The following is a 19840-nucleotide window of genomic DNA, read 5'->3' as shown; positions in this document are numbered from 1 at the left end:
GAGTGCTTGGCGTTTGTTCAATTTATATGTGTGCTGTATCTTCTGCTACCCGCTCCAATATGGGGGTAAATACTCAGCTCCCGGGGCTACTGTGAGTTTGGAAAGCCTCAGTGGCAGAGCCGATGATTCCTTCTTGGGGACGATGGTCTGTTCATTTGTACGCGGAGGACAAAGTCTATCCAGGGACTGAAGAATTACTGATCCCTGCACATAATATAATCAACCCCAGTCCATCACCGGCATCTCCACATCATAATATAATGCTGCCTGGAGTGTTGACTCCTGGCTGGTTGCATCTCACACCCAGCACTGGTCAAATCCCGCTGTTTCTCTTTTAAAATTTCTGGAAAACCCTCTAATTCCCTCCCACCCTTACCCCTTAGTGTCTTATCCTTTTGCATTCTTTAATCCACAAGCTATCTGAATCTGCTTACATGAGTCACAAGGGACTGGTGTGTGCATTCCATCTCACACTAACAGTAGAAGGGAGTCAGCTCCTGAAGGCCAAAGCATCTGCTTTCAATGTCAAGTGGGAGGGGCACCTTTGATGAATGTGTAACACTGAATGCTAAAACGGTTAATACCTGGTTATAGAAAAAACATATATATATATAATAACATAAACACATTCTTTGGGCCTTCCACATACAATAGCCTCTTTGTTTTCAGTTATCTGAAACCTGATTGAGTCGGTCTAACTTGAGGGATAACTGGGCTGATTGGAATGTGGGTTAACAAACACTATTATTGGGACAATGTCTTGCTTTGTCCTGATGCCTTGCACAGCAAACACCGGCTCTCCCTCACCTGCGAAGATGAGATTAAACAGCAATAGATCATCACCCACTCTGTTTCAGGACAGGGTTGCCTCAAGACAGGGTGCAACCATTTCCTTTGAGGATCTTCCCAAAGTCCTAAAGACACGTTCAAGGTCGGATTGGCACAACCGGGCAATGTTCCGAGTTGGCACTGCCAGTTTGCGGCCTTGTGTATCAGTAAATTGCCTTACGTCATCTACAGTTTTTGGTCATGTGCCACCAGCAGCGTGAACTTGGAAAATTGGGTCCAATATGTAATTCCTTGTTTTGCAACCCATCCAAAGTAAAATTAATCACCAAAAAAAGGGATGGATCTGAAAATAAGAAAGAATACTCGGGCTTCCATACGGTCTCACCTTCCCCCTCCCCTTCCCTGCCTCTGGCTTAGTATTTCCCAACAACAGCAGAGCCCAGTTAAGTGACTTAGCAGTTGCCTCACAAAGGGAATGTAGACTTGGTGGTCACATTCAAGGAAGAGAGGAGGCCCTCGATAGTTCCGTGATTGACTAATTACTATAATACTATAAGAGTAGGGAATGAGACTAATTGGATGGCTCTTTCAAAGAGCTGCCACAGGCACGATGGGCCGAATGGCCTCCCCCTGTGCTCTGTACCTACTATGATACTATGACGAATGGATGCACTGTGAGGTAAGGCACTGAGACAAACAAACCCAAAACTTCACAAATTTAATCCCTAATTTGTGCTAAATTAACTAATCTCAGTCAGGACAGCAGTGGAAAGGCCACAGTGAGCTTCAGAGTCTTTAGACTGAAAGAAGGAAAACAGGCGGGCCTCGTACTGCTCCGCGGGGCTCAGTCCCACACTGGGTGGGGCTCTCCCGCTCCGCGGGGCTCAGTCCCACACTGGGCGGGGCTCTCCCGCTCCGTGGAGCTCAGTCCCACACCGGGCGGGGCTCTCCCGCTCTGTGGGGCTCAGTCCCACACCGGGCGGTGCTCTCCCGCTCCGTGGGGCTCAGTCCCACACCGGGCGGGGCTCTCCCGCTCCGGGGTCTCAGTCCCACACCGGGCGGGGCTCTCCCGCTCTGTGGGGCTCAGTCCCACACCGGGCGGTGCTCTCCCGCTCCGTGGGGCTCAGTCCCACACCGGGCGGGGCTCTCCCGCTCCGGGGTCTCAGTCCCACACCGGGTGGGGCTCTCCCGCTCCGCGGGGCTCAGTCCCACACTGGGCGGGGCTCTCCCGCTCCGTGGAGCTCAGCCCCACACCGGGCGGGGCTCTCCCGCTCTGTGGGGCTCAGTCCCACACCGGGCGGTGCTCTCCCGCTCCGTGGGGCTCAGTCCCACACCGGGCGGGGCTCTCCCGCTCCGGGGTCTCAGTCCCACACCGGGCGGGGCTCTCCCGCTCTGTGGGGCTCAGTCCCACACCGGGCGGTGCTCTCCCGCTCCGTGGGGCTCAGTCCCACACCGGGCGGGGCTCTCCCGCTCCGGGGTCTCAGTCCCACACCGGGCGGGGCTCTCCCGCTCTGTGGGGCTCAGTCCCACACCGGGCGGTGCTCTCCCGCTCCGTGGGGCTCAGTCCCACACCGGGCGGGGCTCTCCCGCTCCGGGGTCTCAGTCCCACACCGGGCGGTGCTCTCCCGCTCCGTGGGGCTCAGTCCCACACCGGGCGGGGCTCTCCCGCTCCGTGTCTCTCAGTCCCACACCGGGCGGTGCTCTCCCGCTCCAGGGTCTCAGTCCCACACCGGGCGGGGCTCTCCCGCTCCGCGGGGCTCAGTCCCACACCGGGCGGGGCTCTCCCGCTCCGTGGGGCTCAGTCCCACACCGGGCGGGGCTCTCCCGCTCCGTGAGGCTCAGTCCCACACCGGGCGGTGTTTTCCTGCCCTGGTTCAGTACCTGACTGGTGGGGTGTTTTCAGGATTGCCTTTATATGTTTTTGCTAATAAGATGGTTAATTAACTGTCACTTTCTGTGGCAGATGCTGATATGGACTTTGTGGCGTTGGATCAGGATGTGAAAACCACACTGGACACTCTCTACCAAACGGGCAAACTGCAGAAGGACGCCACATCACCGCTGCCCAATGGTCACAGAATCTCCAGCCTATCGGGAACTCAGCCGACACCACTGGGTCAGAGGTCACAGCCCGTTCACATACAAGTTAAAAGGTGCGAGACTGTTACACTAGGAATTGGTACAATCACTGGGAGCTACAGTGCAACCTAACACTCCCATAGCCACTGAGTTCAACCATAAATTGTATTGAGAATATTATCCTGGGATCCTTATTACTTTGGGTCAAAGTTCTCATTAAATTGTTACACACTTTCTCTGGTCACAAATCCTGACGTAATCTTCAGAGTTGGTGGGTCTCTCTGAGCGGCCCTTCAGGGACAGCCTGGTGAAGGTGGAGGCAATATCGATCCCCGGGGAACACACTGACTGTAGATACAGACCCTCCCCCCGGGGAACACACAGACTGTAGATACAGACCCTCCCCCCGGGGAACACACAGACCGTAGATACTGACCCTCCCCCTGGGGAACACACAGACTGTAGATACTGACCCTCCCCCCGGGGAACACACTGACCGTAGATACAGACCCTCCCCCCGGGGAACACACTGACTGTAGATACAGACCCTCCCCCCGGGGAACACACAGACCGTAGATACTGACCCTCCCCCCGGGGAACACACTGACTGTAGATACAGACCCTCCCCCCGGGGAACACACTGACTGTAGATACAGACCCCCCCCCCGGGAACACACAGACTGTAGATACTGACCCTCCCCCGGGGAACACACTGACCGTAGATACTGACCCTCCCCCGGGGAACACACTGACCGTAGATACTGACCCTCCCCCGGGGAACACACTGACCGTAGATACTGACCCTCCCCCGGGGAACACACTGACCGTAGATACTGACCCTCCCCCGGGGAACACACTGACCGTAGATACAGACCCTCCCCCCGGGGAACACACTGACTGTAGATACAGACCCTCCCCCCGGGGAACACACAGACTGTAGATACAGACCCTCCCCCCGGGGAACACACAGACCGTAGATACTGACCCTCCCCCCGGGGAACACACTGACTGTAGATACAGACCCTCCCCCGGGGAACACACTGACCGTAGATACAGACCCCCCCCCCCGGGGAACACACTGACCGTAGATACTGACCCTCCCCCCGGGGAACACACAGACTGTAGATACAGACCCTCCCCCCGGGGAACACACTGACCGTAGATACTGACCCTCCCCCTGGGGAACACACAGACCGTAGATACAGACCCTCCCCCCGGGGAACACACTGACCGTAGATACAGACCCTCCCCCGGGGAACACACTGACTGTAGATACAGACCGCCCCCCCGGGGAACACACTGACTGTAGATACAGACCCTCCCCCGGGGAACACACTGACCGTAGATACAGACCGCCCCCCCGGGGAACACACTGACTGTAGATACTGACCCTCCCCCCGGGGAACACACTGACCGTAGATACAGACCCTCCCCCCGGGGAACACACTGACCGTAGATACAGACCCTCCCCCGGGGAACACACTGACCGTAGATACAGACCGCCCCCCCGGGGAACACACTGACTGTAGATACAGACCCTCCCCCCGGGGAACACACTGACCGTAGATACAGACCCCCCCCCCGGGGAACACACTGACCGTAGATACAGACCGCCCCCCCCGGGGAACACACTGACTGTAGATACAGACCCTCCCCCGGGGAACACACTGACCGTAGATACAGACCCTCCGGGGAACACACTGACTGTAGATACAGACCCTCCCCCGGGGAACACACTGACTGTAGATACAGACCCTCCCCCGGGGAACACACTGACTGTAGATACAGACCCTCCCCCCGGGGAACACACTGACTGTAGATACAGACCCTCCCCCCGGGGAACACACTGACTGTAGATACAGACCCTCCGGGGAACACACTGACTGTAGATACAGACCCTCCCCCGGGGAACACACTGACTGTAGATACAGACCCTCCCCCCGGGGAACACACTGACTGTAGATACAGACCCCCCCCCGGGGAACACACTGACTGTAGATACAGACCCCCCCCCGGGGAACACACTGACTGTAGATACAGACCCTCCCCCCGGGGAACACACTGACTGTAGATACAGACCCTCTCCCTGGGGAACACACAGACTGTAGATACAGACCCTCCCCCTGGGGAACACACTGACTGTAGATACAGACCCTCCCCCCGGGGAACACACTGACTGTAGATACAGACCCTCCCCCCCGGGGAACACACTGACTGTAGATACAGACCCTCCCCCCGGGGAACACACAGACTGTAGATACAGACCCTCCCCCCGGGGAACACACTGACTGTAGATAGAGACCCTCCCCCCGGGGAACACACTGACTGTAGATACAGACCCTCCCCCCGGGGAACACACTGACTGTAGATACAGACCCTCCCCCCGGGGAACACACTGACTGTAGATACAGACCCTCCCCCCGGGGAACACACTGACTGTAGATAGAGACCCTCCTATTTGAGGGAGATGCCCCAAAACTTCAATAATAATCGTCCTCCTCATGAAACAAAATAGGTTTGTGACTTCTTGTGACTCGGGAGTCACATCTCGTTACTCTGTTTGATAGTTTATTTGCTGAGGGTTATTTAAATTGTTGCCGACGTGTTTTAAATTCATTGCAGGCAGTTGAAGGAGGAAGAACTCCATACAACATCACTCCCAACCATCCCCAACCCTTTCCCCGAACTCTGCAGTCCGTCCAGTTCCCCAACTCTCAGCGACTGTTCCAAGCCTCCCATCGATGGAGACACACAGGTGAGCACTGAACCGGGAATAGAACATTCTGTTTCTCATTGACCCCTCTCCTGGCTCCCAGACACATCGAGCTGGGGGGTGGAGGAGAGGGGTCTCCCTGTGTCGGGGAAGGGGGGTCTCCCAGTGTGGTGGGAGAGAGGAGAGGGGTCTTCCTGTGTCGGGGGAAGGGAGGAGAGGGGTCTCCCTGTCTCGGGGGAAGGGGAGGTATCTATCTGAGTCGGGGGAAAGGAGGGGTCTCACTGTGTGGAGGGAGGAGAGTTTCCCTGTGTGGGGGAAGGGGAGGAGTCCCCCTGTGTCAGGGGAGGGGAGGGGACTCCCTGTGTGTGGGGGGGAGGGGAAGGGTTTTCCTGTGTGGGGAGGAGGGCGGGTCTCCCTGTGTTGAGGGAGTGGGGGTCTCACTGTGTCATGGGAGGGGAGGGGTCTCTCTGTTTCAGGGGAGGAGTGTCTCCCTGTGTGGGAGAGGGAAGGTGTCACCCTCTGTGGGGGTAGGGGAAGGGAGGGGTCTCCCTGTGTTGGGGGAAGGGAGGGGAGGGGTCTCCCTGTGTCGGGGAGGGTATGTGAGGGGTCACCCTGTGTCGGGGAGGGAGGGGAGCTGAGCCAATATCACCCAAAGAGACTTCAACACAAAATCCAGGCCGACACTCCCAGTGCAGTACTGAGGGAGCGCCGCACTGTCGGAGGGTCAGTACTGAGGGAGCGCCGCACTGTCGGAGGGTCAGTACTGAGGGAGCGCCGCACTGTCGGAGGGTCAGTACTGAGGGAGCGCCGCACTGTCGGAGGGTCAGTACTGAGGGAGCGCTGCACTGTCGGAGGGTCAGTACTGAGGGAGCGCCGCACTGTCGGAGGGTCAGTACTGAGGGAGCGCCGCACTGTCGGAGGGTCAGTACTGAGGGAGCGCTGCACTGTCGGAGGGTCAGTACTGAGGGAGCGCCGCACTGTCGGAGGGTCAGTACTGAGGGAGCGCTGCACTGTCGGAGGGTCAGTACTGAGGGAGCGCTGCACTGTCGGAGGGTCAGTACTGAGGGAGCGCTGCACTGTCGGAGGGTCAGTACTGAGGGAGCGCTGCACTGTCGGAGGGTCAGTACTGAGGGAGCGCTGCACTGTCGGAGGGGCAGTACTGAGGGAGCGCCGCACTGTCGGAGGGTCAGTACTGAGGGAGCGCTGCACTGTCGGAGGGTCAGTACTGAGGGAGTGCTGCACTGTCGGAGGGTCAGTACTGAGGGAGTGCTGCACTGTCGGAGGGTCAGTACCGAGGGAGCGCTGCACTGTCGGAGGGTCAGTACTGAGGGAGTGCTGCACTGTCGGAGGGTCAGTACTGAGGGAGTGCTGCACTGTCGGAGGGTCAGTACTGAGGGAGCGCTGCACTTTCGGATGAGACTTTAAACCATGGCCCCGTCTGCCCTCTCAGGTAGACGTAAAAATCCCATGGCCACTATTCAAAGAAGAGCAGGGGGAGTTCTCCCTGATGTCCTGGCCAATATTTATTCCTCAACCAACATCACTAAAACAGATGATCTGGTCATTATCACATTGCTGTTTGTGGGATCTTGCTGTGCGCAAATTGGCTGCCGCATTTCCTGCATTACAACAGTGACCACACTTCAAAAAAGTACTTCATTGGCTGTAAAGCGCTTTGGGACGTCCTGAGGTTGTGAAAGGCGCTGTAGAAATACAAGTATTTATTTTTCTTTCAAAGTCAGGATGACCCCAGTGAGGCAGGTTTCCCAGAGTAATGACATTTGTTTTGTTGCTAATGATCTGGACGAACCGGTTGACCTGATTTTTTTGATTTTGGCCATCTTTGGACACCTGCCCTCTGAATAACGTCGCAGGAATTTTAATATCCACTGGAACCGCCAGGCAATGGCCTCTGTTCAACATCATCCAGAGGACAGTATCTCTGGCCCTGCAGCACTCACTCAGTACTGACCCTCCGACAGTGCGGCGCTCCCTCAGTACTGACCCTCCGACAGTGCGGCGCTCCCTCAGTACTGACCCTCCGACAGTGCGGCGCTCCCTCAGTACTGACCCTCCGACAGTGCGGCGCTCCCTCAGTACTGACCCTCCGACAGTGCGGCGCTCCCTCAGTACTGACCCTCCGACAGTGCAGCGCTCCCTCAGTACTGACCCTCCGACAGTGCGGCGCTCCCTCAGTACTGTGCACAGGCCCAGAGTGGGGTTTGAACCCACAACCTTCTAACTCAGAGGGGAGCTCGGCTGGTGCCTAAGAGCCATTTATCCAGAGTCCAGAGTACCTGGAGCTTGTGATTTTCACCATATCCGTGTCTCGCTGACAGGCTCCCCAGATAAACAAACACAGCTTTCCTTAATCCCTTAATTAAACAGTGTCAGAGGCAGAGCCTTTATTTAACAAAGGGCTGTTTTAGGAGCACCTGTAGAAATAAGTAACTAAGGCAGGAGCCAGCTGACTCCGGTGTCATGTTGCACCAGTGTGGAGTCCAGTTGAGACTGTAGTTGTAAATATTGACCAGAGGCGTTCAGAAGTGACTGAGTCTGAACAGATGCTGAAAACAAGAGGCCGTTTTAAAAGCAAACAAGCAAAGCGGCCGAGAAGGACACAGCCTCAATCCTCTGAAGCAATCAAATTAAAAGTGTTCATTTCCACAGTGTAATGGTGTAACTCCTGCATCGCGTGTGGAGATAGATAAAGAAAGGCTTGCATTTATACAGCACCTTTCATGACCTCAGGACGTCCCAAAGTGCTTTACAGCCAATTAAGTACATTTTTGAAGCGTAGTCACTGTTGCAATGTAGGAAACACAGCAGCCAATTTGTGCACAGCAAGATCCCACAAACAGCAATGGCCGCTGATCGTATCTTACACTCCCGCTGATCGTATCTTACACTCCCGCTGATCGTACCTTACACTCCCGCTGATCGTAACTTACACTCCCGCTGATCGTATCTTACACTCCCGCTGATTACTCCATCGTATCTTACACTCCTGCCGATCGTATCTTACACTCCTGCCGATCGTATCTTACACTCCCGCTGATTACTCCATCGTATCTTACACTCCCGCTGATCATAACTTACACTCCCGCTGATCGTATCTTACACTCCCGCTGATTACTCCATCGTATCTTATACTCCCGCTGATCGTAACTTACACTCCCGCTGATCGTATCTTACACTCCTGCTGATTACTCCATCGTATCTTACACTCCCGCTGATCGTATCTTACACTCCCGCCGATCGTACCTTACACTCCTGCCAATCGTATCTTACACTCCTGCTGATCGTACCTTACACTCCCGCCGATCGTATCTTACACTCCCGCCGATCGTACCTTACACTCCCGCCGATCGTACCTTACACTCCCGCTGATTACTCCATCGTATCTTACACTCCCGCTGATCGTATCTTACACTCCCGCTAATCGTAACTTACACTCCCGCTGTTTACTCCATCGTATCTTACACTCCCGCTGATCGTAACTTACAATCCCGCTGATTACTCCATCGTATCTTACACTCCCGCTGATCGTAACTTACACTCCCGCTGATTACTCCATCGTATCTTACACTCCCGCTGATCGTATCTTACACTCCCGCTGATCGTATCTTACACTCCCACTGATTACTCCATCGTATCTTACACTCCCGCTGATCGTATCTTACACTCCCGCTGATCGTATCTTACACTCCTGCTGATTACTCCATCGTATCTTACACTCCCGCTGATCGTAACTTACACTCCCGCTGATCGTATCTTACACCCCCGCTGATTACTCCATCGTATCTTACACTCCCGCTGATCGTATCTTACACTCCCGCTGATCGTATCTTATACTCCCGCTGATTACTCCATCGTATCTTACACTCCCACTGATCGTATCTTACACTCCCGCTGATCGTATCTTACACTCCCGCTGATCGTTTCACTCCCACTGATCGTATCTTACACTCCCGCTGATCGTATCTTACACTCCCACTGATTACTCCATCGTATCTTACACTCCTGCTGATCATAACTTACACTCCCACTGATTACTCCATCGTATCTTACACTCCCGCTGATCGTATCTTACACTCCCGCTGATCGTATCTTACACTCCCGCTGATCGTATCTTACACTCCCGCTGATTACTCCATCGTATCTTACACTCCCACTGATCATAACTTACACTCCCACTGATTACTCCATCGTATCTTACACTCCCGCCGATCGTATCTTACACTCCTGCTGATCGTATCTTACACTCCCGCTGATTACTCCATCATATCTTACACTCCCGCTGATCGTAACTTACACTCCCGCTGATCGTATCTTACACCCCCGCTGATTACTCCATCGTATCTTACACTCCCGCTGATCGTATCTTACACTCCCGCTGATCGTATCTTATACTCCCGCTGATTACTCCATCGTATCTTACACTCCCACTGATCGTATCTTACACTCCCGCTGATCGTATCTTACACTCCCGCTGATCGTATCTTACATTCCTGCTGATGGTATCACTCCCACTGATCATATCTTACACTCCCGCTGATCGTATCTTACACTCCCGCTGATCGTATCTTACACTCCCGCTGATTACTCCATCATATCTTACACTCCCGCTGATCGTAACTTACACTCCCGCTGATCGTATCTTACACCCCCGCTGATTACTCCATCGTATCTTACACTCCCGCTGATCGTATCTTACACTCCCGCTGATCGTATCTTATACTCCCGCTGATTACTCCATCGTATCTTACACTCCCACTGATCGTATCTTACACTCCCGCTGATCGTATCTTACACTCCCGCTGATCGTATCTTACACTCCTGCTGATGGTATCACTCCCACTGATCATATCTTACACTCCCGCTGATCATATCTTACACTCCCACTGATTACTCCATCGTATCTTACACTCCCGCTGATCGTAACTTACACTCCCACTGATCGTATCTTACACTCCCGCTGATCGTATCACTCCCACTGATCATATCTTACACTCCCACTGATCATATCTTACACTCCCGCTGATCGTATCTTACACTCTCGCTGATCGTAACTTACACTCCCACTGATTACTCCATCGTATCTTACACTCCTGCTGATCATATCTTACACTCCCGCTGATCGTATCTTATACTCCCGCTGATTACTCCATCGTATCTTACACTCCTGCTGATCGTATCTTACACTCCCGCTGATCGTATCACTCCCGCTGATTAACTCCATCGTGTGTTACAGCTTTGTTGACAATCACAGAATGGGAGTTGTGTGCAAAAGAAAGAATGAACTTGCATTTAGATATCGCCTTTAACATTCTCAGAACATCCCAAAGCACTTCACAACCAATGAAATACTTTATTGAAGTGCAGTCACTGTTGTTTTGCAGTGGGGGCCACGTGTTCCCCCCTCACTCAGAGTATTGGTCGCCATGACTACACTGGGCCCTCAGCCGACTCCACCCCATTGGTCACATTTGCCTTGACACAGACGCTGTCCTTTACACGTCCGGAGATCCAGTGAAAGGGCCGAGGAATTTAGGACTCTGTACAAGTGACCCAGGAGAATCTGTGCCAGACTCTCCACTCCCGACTCTCACTCCCGACTCTCCACTCCCGACTCTCCACTCCCGACTCTCCACTCCCGACTCCCAACTCCCGACTCCCGACTCCCGACTCTCCACTCCCGACTCTCCACTCCCGACTCTCCACTCCCGACTCTCCACTCCCGACTCTCCACTCCCGACTCTCCACTCCCGACTCCCGACTCTCCACTCCCGACTCTCCACTCCCGACTCCCAACTCCCGACTCTCCACTCCCGACTCCCGACTCTCCACTCCCGACTCTCACTCCCGACTCTCCACTCCCGACTCTCCACTCCCGACTCTCCACTCCCGACTCTCCACTCCCGACTCTCCACTCCCGACTCCCGACTCTCCACTCCCGACTCTCCACTCCCGACTCCCGACTCCCGACTCCCGACTCTCCACTCCCGACTCCCGACTCTCCACTCTCCACTCCCAACTCCCGACTCCCAACTCCCGACTCTCCACTCCCGACTCCCGACTCTCCACTCCCGACTCCCGACTCTCCACTCCCGACTCCCGACTCTCCACTCCCGACTCTCCACTCCCGACTCTCCACTCCCGACTCTCCACTCCCGACTCCCAACTCCCGACTCTCCACTCCCGACTCCCGACTCTCCACTCCCGACTCTCACTCCCGACTCTCCACTCCCGACTCTCCACTCCCGACTCTCCACTCCCGACTCCCGACTCTCCACTCCCGACTCTCCACTCCCGACTCTCCACTCCCGACTCCCGACTCTCCACTCCCGACTCTCCACTCCCGACTCTCCACTCCCGACTCCCAACTCCCGACTCTCCACTCCCGACTCCCGACTCTCCACTCCCGACTCTCCACTCCCGACTCTCCATTCCCGACTCTCCACTCCCGACTCCCAACTCTCCACTCCCGACTCTCCACTCCCGACTCCCGACTCTCCATTCCCGACTCTCCACTCCCGACTCCCAACTCTCCACTCCCGACTCTCCACTCCCGACTCCCAACTCCCGACTCTCCACTCCCGACTCCCGACTCTCCACTCCCGACTCTCCATTCCCGACTCTCCACTCCCGACTCCCAACTCCCGACTCTCCACTCCCGACTCCCGACTCTCCACTCCCGACTCTCCATTCCCGACTCCCGACTCTCCACTCCCGACTCCCAACTCCCGACTCTCCACTCCCGACTCCCGACTCTCCACTCCCGACTCTCCATTCCCGACTCTCCACTCCCGACTCCCAACTCTCCACTCCCGACTCTCCACTCCCGACTCCCGACTCTCCATTCCCGACTCTCCACTCCCGACTCCCGACTCTCCACTCCCGACTCCCAACTCCCGACTCTCCACTCCCGACTCCCGACTCTCCACTCCCGACTCTCCACTCCCGACTCCCAACTCCCGACTCTCCACTCCCGACTCCCGACTCTCCACTCCCGACTCTCCACTCCCGACTCTCCACTCCCGACTCCCGACTCTCCACTCTCCACTCCCGACTCTCCACTCCCGACTCCCAACTCCCGACTCTCCACTCCCGACTCTCCACTCCCGACTCTCCACTCCCGACTCCCAACTCTCCACTCCCGACTCTCCACTCCCGACTCTCCACTCCCGACTCCCGACTCTCCACTCCCGACTCTCCACTCCCGACTCTCCACTCCCGACTCTCCACTCCCGACTCCCGACTCTCCACTCCCGACTCTCCACTCCCGACTCCCGACTCTCCACTCCCGACTCTCCACTCCCGACTCTCCACTCCCGACTCTCCACTCCCAACTCCCGACTCTCCACTCCCGACTCCCGACTCTCCACTCCCGACTCTCCACTCCCGACTCTCCACTCCCGACTTTCCACTCCCGACTCTCCACTCCCGACTTTCCACTCCCGACTCCCAACTCCCGACTCTCCACTCTCCACTCCCGACTCTCCACTCCCGACTCTCCACTCCCGACTCCCGACTCTCCACTCCCGACTCTCCACTCTCCACTCCCGACTCTCCACTCCCGACTCTCCACTCCCGACTCTCCACTCCCGACTCCCAACTCCTGACTCTCCACTCCCGACTCTCCGCTCTCCACTCCCGACTCTCCACTCCCGACTCCCAACTCCCGACTCTCCACTCCCGACTCCCGACTCTCCACTCCCGACTCTCCACTCCCGACTCCCAACTCCCGACTCTCCACTCTCCACTCCCGACTCTCCACTCCCGACTCCCAACTCCCGACTCTCCGCTCTTCACTCCCGACTCCCAACTCCCGACTCTCCGCTCTCCACTCCCGACTCTCCACTCTCCACTCCCGACTCTCCACTCCCGACTCTCCACTCCCGACTCCCAACTCCCGACTCTCCACTCCCGACTCTCCACTCTCCACTCCCGACTCTCCACTCCCGACTCTCCACTCCCGACTCTCCACTCTCCACTCCCGACTCTCCACTCCCGACTCCCAACTCCTGACTCTCCACTCCCGACTCTCCGCTCTCCACTCCCGACTCTCCACTCTCCACTCCCGACTCCCAACTCCCGACTCTCCACTCCCGACTCCCGACTCTCCACTCCCGACTCTCCACTCCCGACTCCCAACTCCCGACTCTCCACTCTCCACTCCCGACTCTCCACTCCCGACTCCCAACTCCCGACTCTCCGCTCTTCACTTCCGACTCCCAACTCCCGACTCTCCGCTCTCCACTCCCGACTCTCCACTCCCAACTCCCGACTCTCCGCTCTTCACTCCCGACTCCCAACTCCCGACTCTCCACTCCCGACTCTCCACTCTCCACTCCCAACTCTCCACTCCCGACTCTCCACTCCCGACTCCCCACTCCCGACTCCCAACTCCCGACTCTCCACTCCCGACTCTCCGCTCTCCACTCCCGACTCTCCACTCCCGCCTCCCGACTCCCGACTCTCCACTCCCGACTCCCGACTCCCGACTCTCGGCTGGATGATGTGGCTGGGCAGATGGGAAGATTGCTGGTAACAGCGGAAGCTCTCACATCCAACACCCACAATCCATGATCCTCCTGGATAGATTGGGAGACTTTCAAGGAACATAAATGACATAAAACACGGGAGGTTTTCAAGTGCAGAACCACCCTGATACCAACACAAGGCACCGGTCTGTGCCATTGAATTGTCAGGTTGAAACAGTGATAAAAACACAGCATTGTGCAGCTGACTATTGCTGCAGGACGTCATGGCCTATAATTACTGTGACACTCAGGAATGGGAGCATTCAAACATCCCGTCACACGTTCCAAGTCACTTCCCCATCTGCCCTATCGAAACTCGTAGGCGATCATTTTCATTCCATGGCTGTGAGTGAGACTCCTGGCAGTTCACATGTGCAGAGTAATAGAATTCTGCTACTCGTGACACCCACCCCAGCCCCCAGCTCACTGTCACCACTTCAAGATAGTACGGGCTCTCCTACAGCCCTCTGCCCGGGCATCACCCTCGTCTGGTTAATCACAGCTCCCGGTCCATCAATGCTTCGATTTTAGAATTCTCATCTTTGTTTATCAAATCCCTTGATGGCCTCGCCCCTCCCTATCTCTGTAACCTCCTCCAGCCCTACAACCCTCCAAGATTTCTGCACTCCTCCAATTCTGGCCTCTTACACATCCCCGATTTTCATCGCTCCATTATTGGCGGCCGTGCCTTCAGCTGCCTGGGCCCCAAGCTCTGGAATTCCCTCCCTAAACCTCTTTGCCTCTCGACCTCTCTTGCCTCCTTTAATACACTCCTTAAGCCTGCTCCGCCATTCAATAAGATCATGACTGATCTTCGACCTCAACTCCACTTTCCCGCCCAATCCCCATATCCCTTGATTCCCCTAGAGTCCAAAAATCTATCCATCTCAGCCTTGAATATTCTCAATGACTGAGCATCTACAGCCCTCTGGGGTAGAGAATTCCAAAGATTCACAACCCTCTGCTTGAAGAAATTCCTCCTCATCTCAGTCTTGAGTGGCCGACCCCTTATCCTGCGTCTATGCCCTCAAGTTCTAGGCTCTCCAGCCAGGGGAAGCAACCTCTCAGCATCTACCCTGTCAAGTCCCCTCAGAATCTTATATGTTTCAATGAGATCACCTCTCATTCTTCTAAACTCCAGAGAGTATAGGCCCATTCTACTCAACCTCTCCTCATAGGACAACCCTCTCATCCCAGGAATCAATCTAGTGAACCTTCATTGCACCGCCTCTAAGGCAAGTATATCCTTCCTTAGATAAGGAAGCCTAAACTGTACACAGTACTCCAGGTGAGGTCTCACTAAAGCCCTGTACAACTGTAGTACGACTTCCCTTCTCTTGTACTCCAACCCCCTTGCAATGAAGACCATTATTTGCTTTCCTGATTGTTTGCTGTACCTGCATGTTAACTTTCTGTGTTTCGTATACGAGGACACACAAGTCTCTCTGAACACCAACATTTAATAGTTTCTCACCATTTAAAAAATATTCTGTGTTTCTATTCTTCCTACCAAAGTGAATAACCTCACATTTCCCCACATTGTACTCCATCTGCCACCTTCTTGCCCACTCACTTAACCTGTCTATATCCCTTTGAAGACTCTTTGTGTCCTCCTCACAGCTTACTTTCCCACTTAGCTTTGCATCGTCAGCAAATTTGGATACATTACACTCGGTCCCTTCATCTAAGTCATTAATATAGATTGTAAATAGCTGAGGCCCAAGCACCGAACCCTGCAGCACCCCACTAGTTACAGCCTGCCAACCTGAAAATGGCCCGTTTATCCCTACTCTCTGTTTTCTGTCCATTAACCAATCCTCTATCTATGGTAATATATTACCCCCAACCATTTATGTGGCACCTTATCGAACGCCTTTTGAAAATCTACCTCTTTGCCAAGCTTTTGGTCACTCGTCCTAATATCTCCTTATGTGGCTCGGTGTTTGATAATCGCTCCTAGGAAGCGCCTTGGGACTTTTTGCTTTGTTAAAGGCGCAAAATAAATGCAAGTTGTTGTTGGTTCGAAGGTCTGATATTGGGAGGTGGTTCTGGGGGAATGTTCTAATGTTATTATCACTACTTGGGCAGGGGGGTGGGATATCGTGGGGAAGGGGGCAGGGGGTGGGATATCATGGGGAAGAGGGGCAAGAGGGCAGGGGGTGGGATATCGTGGGGAAGGGAGCAGGGGGTGGGCTATCTCAGGGAAGAGGGGCAAGGGGGCAGGGGGTGGGATAATGTGGGGCCCTGATTCCATTGGGCATTTGCCTATTGGAACTGATGTCACCAGGGGGCAGAGCGAGAAGCAGGGACTCGCTAGGTGTTAACGGGGGCGTTGATGAGACTGACCCCAGTGTGAAGCCGTTATTCCCCCCGCTCCGTTAATACAGTATGAAGGGAGTGAAAATCGAGCCCAGGGAGTCATCAGATTGGGGGAGGTGAAAACCCCATAATCATCTAAGAAGCAACTATAGGCAGCAATGGGGGCGGAGGGGGGAGGGTGTAGAGTTACTCTGGATGGATGTATTAAGATGGGCTGAATCGCCTTCCTCATTCTTGTGGTTCACTGTTTGTAACCAGTGGGGTAAATGTGACTTTGGGTGATATCGGATCTGATGCGTGTTGTACAGCTCTCCCCTTTTTCATTTCCATTGCCTTCAGTAGGAATGAGATTGGGGAGAGATGTATAATGGGCGTCCAATCCTATATCGTCCGTTTTACACTATTGTCCAAAGTCCATATGACCCCCTGTCTGTTGGTATTAGAGGGTCAGCTGTGTCCAGGTAAAGTCACTCTCTCGGTTCCTGTGTTTCGAAGGTCAGGCCCAATGCTATGATTTATGGCCTGTTCAGTGTTGCCTGGTGACATTAGATATAATGTCTAGACACCAGTCATGCTTCATGATTTATGGCCACTATAAATAGACTTAGTGCTGAGGTAAGAAACCTAATCTAAACAACTCACTGCTTGACCAAGTGTCTTAAAGTGGCAATCCATTCTTACTCGAGCGTGTTTGAGAGGAGTGAGAGCGGGAGACGAGGCTCTGGACAATTTGCAATAATGCCTGACCAGGGAGGGACCAGGACATTGCAGCTCACATCTCAGACGCTACCCAACCTGTTCCAGGTATGTGGTGAACCAGCTCCCACCTGGCAGCGGGCAGCCCCAACTGGAACGAGCTCTGGCATAAACTCGGCCAGTCCTGAACTTTAATCTTCTCAATAATTAGATTTGTGTTCAGATTTAGATTATCTCAAATCATTCACACCTAGGACTGTCATTTTTGCCAGTGTGATGTGTGTGTGTGTGTGTGAGACAGGGAGACATACGGTACAGGATCTGATGTGTCAGACATGTACAGTACAAGGCTGTTGTATCAGGGAGATGTACAGTACAAGGCTGTTGTATCAGGGAGGTGTACAGTACAGGGTCTGGTGTATTGGGGAGGTGTACAGTACAGGGTCTGGTGTATCGGGGAGATGTGCAGTACAGGGTCTGGTGTATCGGGGAGGTGTACAGTACAGGGTCTGGTGTATCGGGGAGGTGTACAGTACAGGGTCTGGTGTATCGGGGAGATGTGCAGTACAGGGTCTGGTGTATCGGGGAGGTGTACAGTACAGGGTCTGGTGTATCGGGGAGGTGTACAGTACAGGGTCTGGTGTATCAGGGAGATGTACAGTACAAGGCTGGTGTATTGGGGAGGTGTACAGTACAGGGTCTGGTGTATCGGGGAGGTGTACAGTACAGGGTCTGGTGTATCGGGGAGATGTGCAGTACAGGGTCTGGTGTATTGGGGAGGTGTACAGTACATGGTCTGGTGTATCGGGGAGGTGTACAGTACAGGGTCGGGTGTATCGGGGAGGTGTGCAGTACAGGGTCTGGTGTATTGGGGAGGTGTACAGTACAGGGTCTGGTGTATCGGGGAGATGTGCAGTACAAGGCTGGTGTATCGGGGAGGTGTACAGTACAGGGTCTGGTGTATCAGGGAGATGTACAGTATAAGGCTGGTGTATCGGGGAGGTGTACAGTACAGGGTCTGGTGTATCGGGGAGGTGTACAGTACAGGGTCTGGTGTATCGGGGAGATGTGCAGTACAGGGTCTGGTGTATCGGGGAGATGTGCAGTACAGGGTCTGGTGTATCGGGGAGATGTACAGTACAGGGTCTGGTGTATTGGGGAGATGTGCAGTACAGGGTCTGGTGTATTGGGGAGGTGTACAGTACATGGTCTGGTGTATCGGGGAGGTGTACAGTACAGGGTCTGGTGTATCGGGGAGGTGTACAGTACAGGGTCGGGTGTATCGGGGAGGTGTGCAGTACAGGGTCTGGTGTATCGGGGAGGTGTACAGTACAGGGTCTGGTGTATTGGGGAGGTGTACAGTACAGGGTCTGGTGTATTGGGGAGATGTGCAGTACAGGGTCTGGTGTATTGGGGAGGTGTACAGTACATGGTCTGGTGTATCGGGGAGGTGTACAGTACAGGGTCTGGTGTATCGGGGAGGTGTACAGTACAGGGTCTGGTGTATCGGGGAGATGTGCAGTACAGGGTCTGGTGTATTGGGGAGGTGTACAGTACAGGGTCTGGTGTATCGGGGAGGTGTACAGTACAGGGTCTGGTGTATCGGGGAGGTGTTTAGTTTTACGCTGTTTGTGTTTCCTGCCCTAAGGCGTGTAACGCTCTCTCCGGGTATGTAGTATTCACAACACATGTACCTGGAGCCCTCTGTGTGTGAGGTGAGACCGCACTATCTCAGTACAAATCTTTTGTTTCTATCGAATTCTATTGAATTTGCAATTCCCTGGATAACGTGGGATCGAGCAGAGTTTTGTGGATTATATTCCCAGAAGGTACCGTCCTGGCGGGGCCCACACTGGGGGGAGTCGGAGCGCCCCCAAAGAGGAGGTCAGTTACTTTTTGAAGGTGGCCCCCCGACCCCCCTCCCCTTCTCCCCACCTCCCCATCCAGCAATGGCCAATGTTTGCTCCCGCGGTGTGGTCTTGCCCCTCGCTCGTCTCCTCCCCCCACCCCCACCGACCCTACAAACCCCGGTCAGATCGGGGCTGGAGGGCGCCTGAGGGCAGCCCCCAATCTCAGCGTGAGTTCCCCTGGAATCTTGGTCGCAGAGTAAATGAACGAGTGGCGCTCCCATTCACTGCCGCTAAGTGTCTGGAGCACGTGTGGAGCGAATCATTCTTGCAGCCCCCTGGTGCCAGAAAGGCCTCTCCCTCGGGCAGCAGCCTGACCTACTGCGCCAGATTTCCATCTTTAACTCCTGGTTATTGCCCACTGCCCAGGCGGAATGTAGAATCTGGCGGGGATGATTTCTCGCTCCCTTACGGAACTCGCCCGATTTCCATTCATTTCCACCTTTGCCTCACTTTGCTGATCAGATTAGTGGTGTCACTGAGAGTTGGGAGCCTGGAACTCGAGCTCGACAATAGTCATAGTGTGAGACTGTCTGCTTTCTGTTCTATGCTTAGTTTTGAGCCATTATCTGCACAGAAACACAATATCGCACTTGTACTCCTGTGCAGACACATCTGTCAGCTGTCTGCTTCAGAGTGACAAAGACATAATTATGGTCTGCATGGCTGATAGCGATCGCTACGGCTGATGTGTTTCACCTGCTGTAGGTATGCCATGCTGTCTCGTCGTCCCAGTAACAGTAATGCTGTGGATTCTGATTGTGGGTGTACCACGGATTTATTTATAACAA

At 54.6% G+C, this 19840-nt stretch overlaps 1 protein-coding gene across 6 annotated transcripts in view; it reads left to right on the top strand.

The window, feature by feature from the left end:
- LOC137300217 (growth factor receptor-bound protein 10-like) overlaps positions 1 to 19840 on the top strand; it is a 123726-nt gene that overhangs the window by 67699 nt on the left and 36187 nt on the right. For all 6 annotated transcript variants that reach the window (XM_067969313.1, XM_067969314.1, XM_067969317.1 and 3 more), the window contains 2 exons: positions 2753 to 2942; positions 5491 to 5623. In XM_067969313.1, the coding sequence (XP_067825414.1) occupies positions 2753 to 2942; positions 5491 to 5623 (323 nt within the window). The remainder of the gene's footprint in view (positions 1 to 2752; positions 2943 to 5490; positions 5624 to 19840) is intronic.

This window comes from Heptranchias perlo, chromosome 30 (genome assembly GCF_035084215.1).
Source record: "Heptranchias perlo isolate sHepPer1 chromosome 30, sHepPer1.hap1, whole genome shotgun sequence".
NCBI classification, from domain to species: domain Eukaryota; kingdom Metazoa; phylum Chordata; class Chondrichthyes; order Hexanchiformes; family Hexanchidae; genus Heptranchias; species Heptranchias perlo.
The sequence above is the reverse complement of the archived record's forward strand: the minus strand, read 5'-3'. Positions and strand labels throughout refer to the sequence as shown.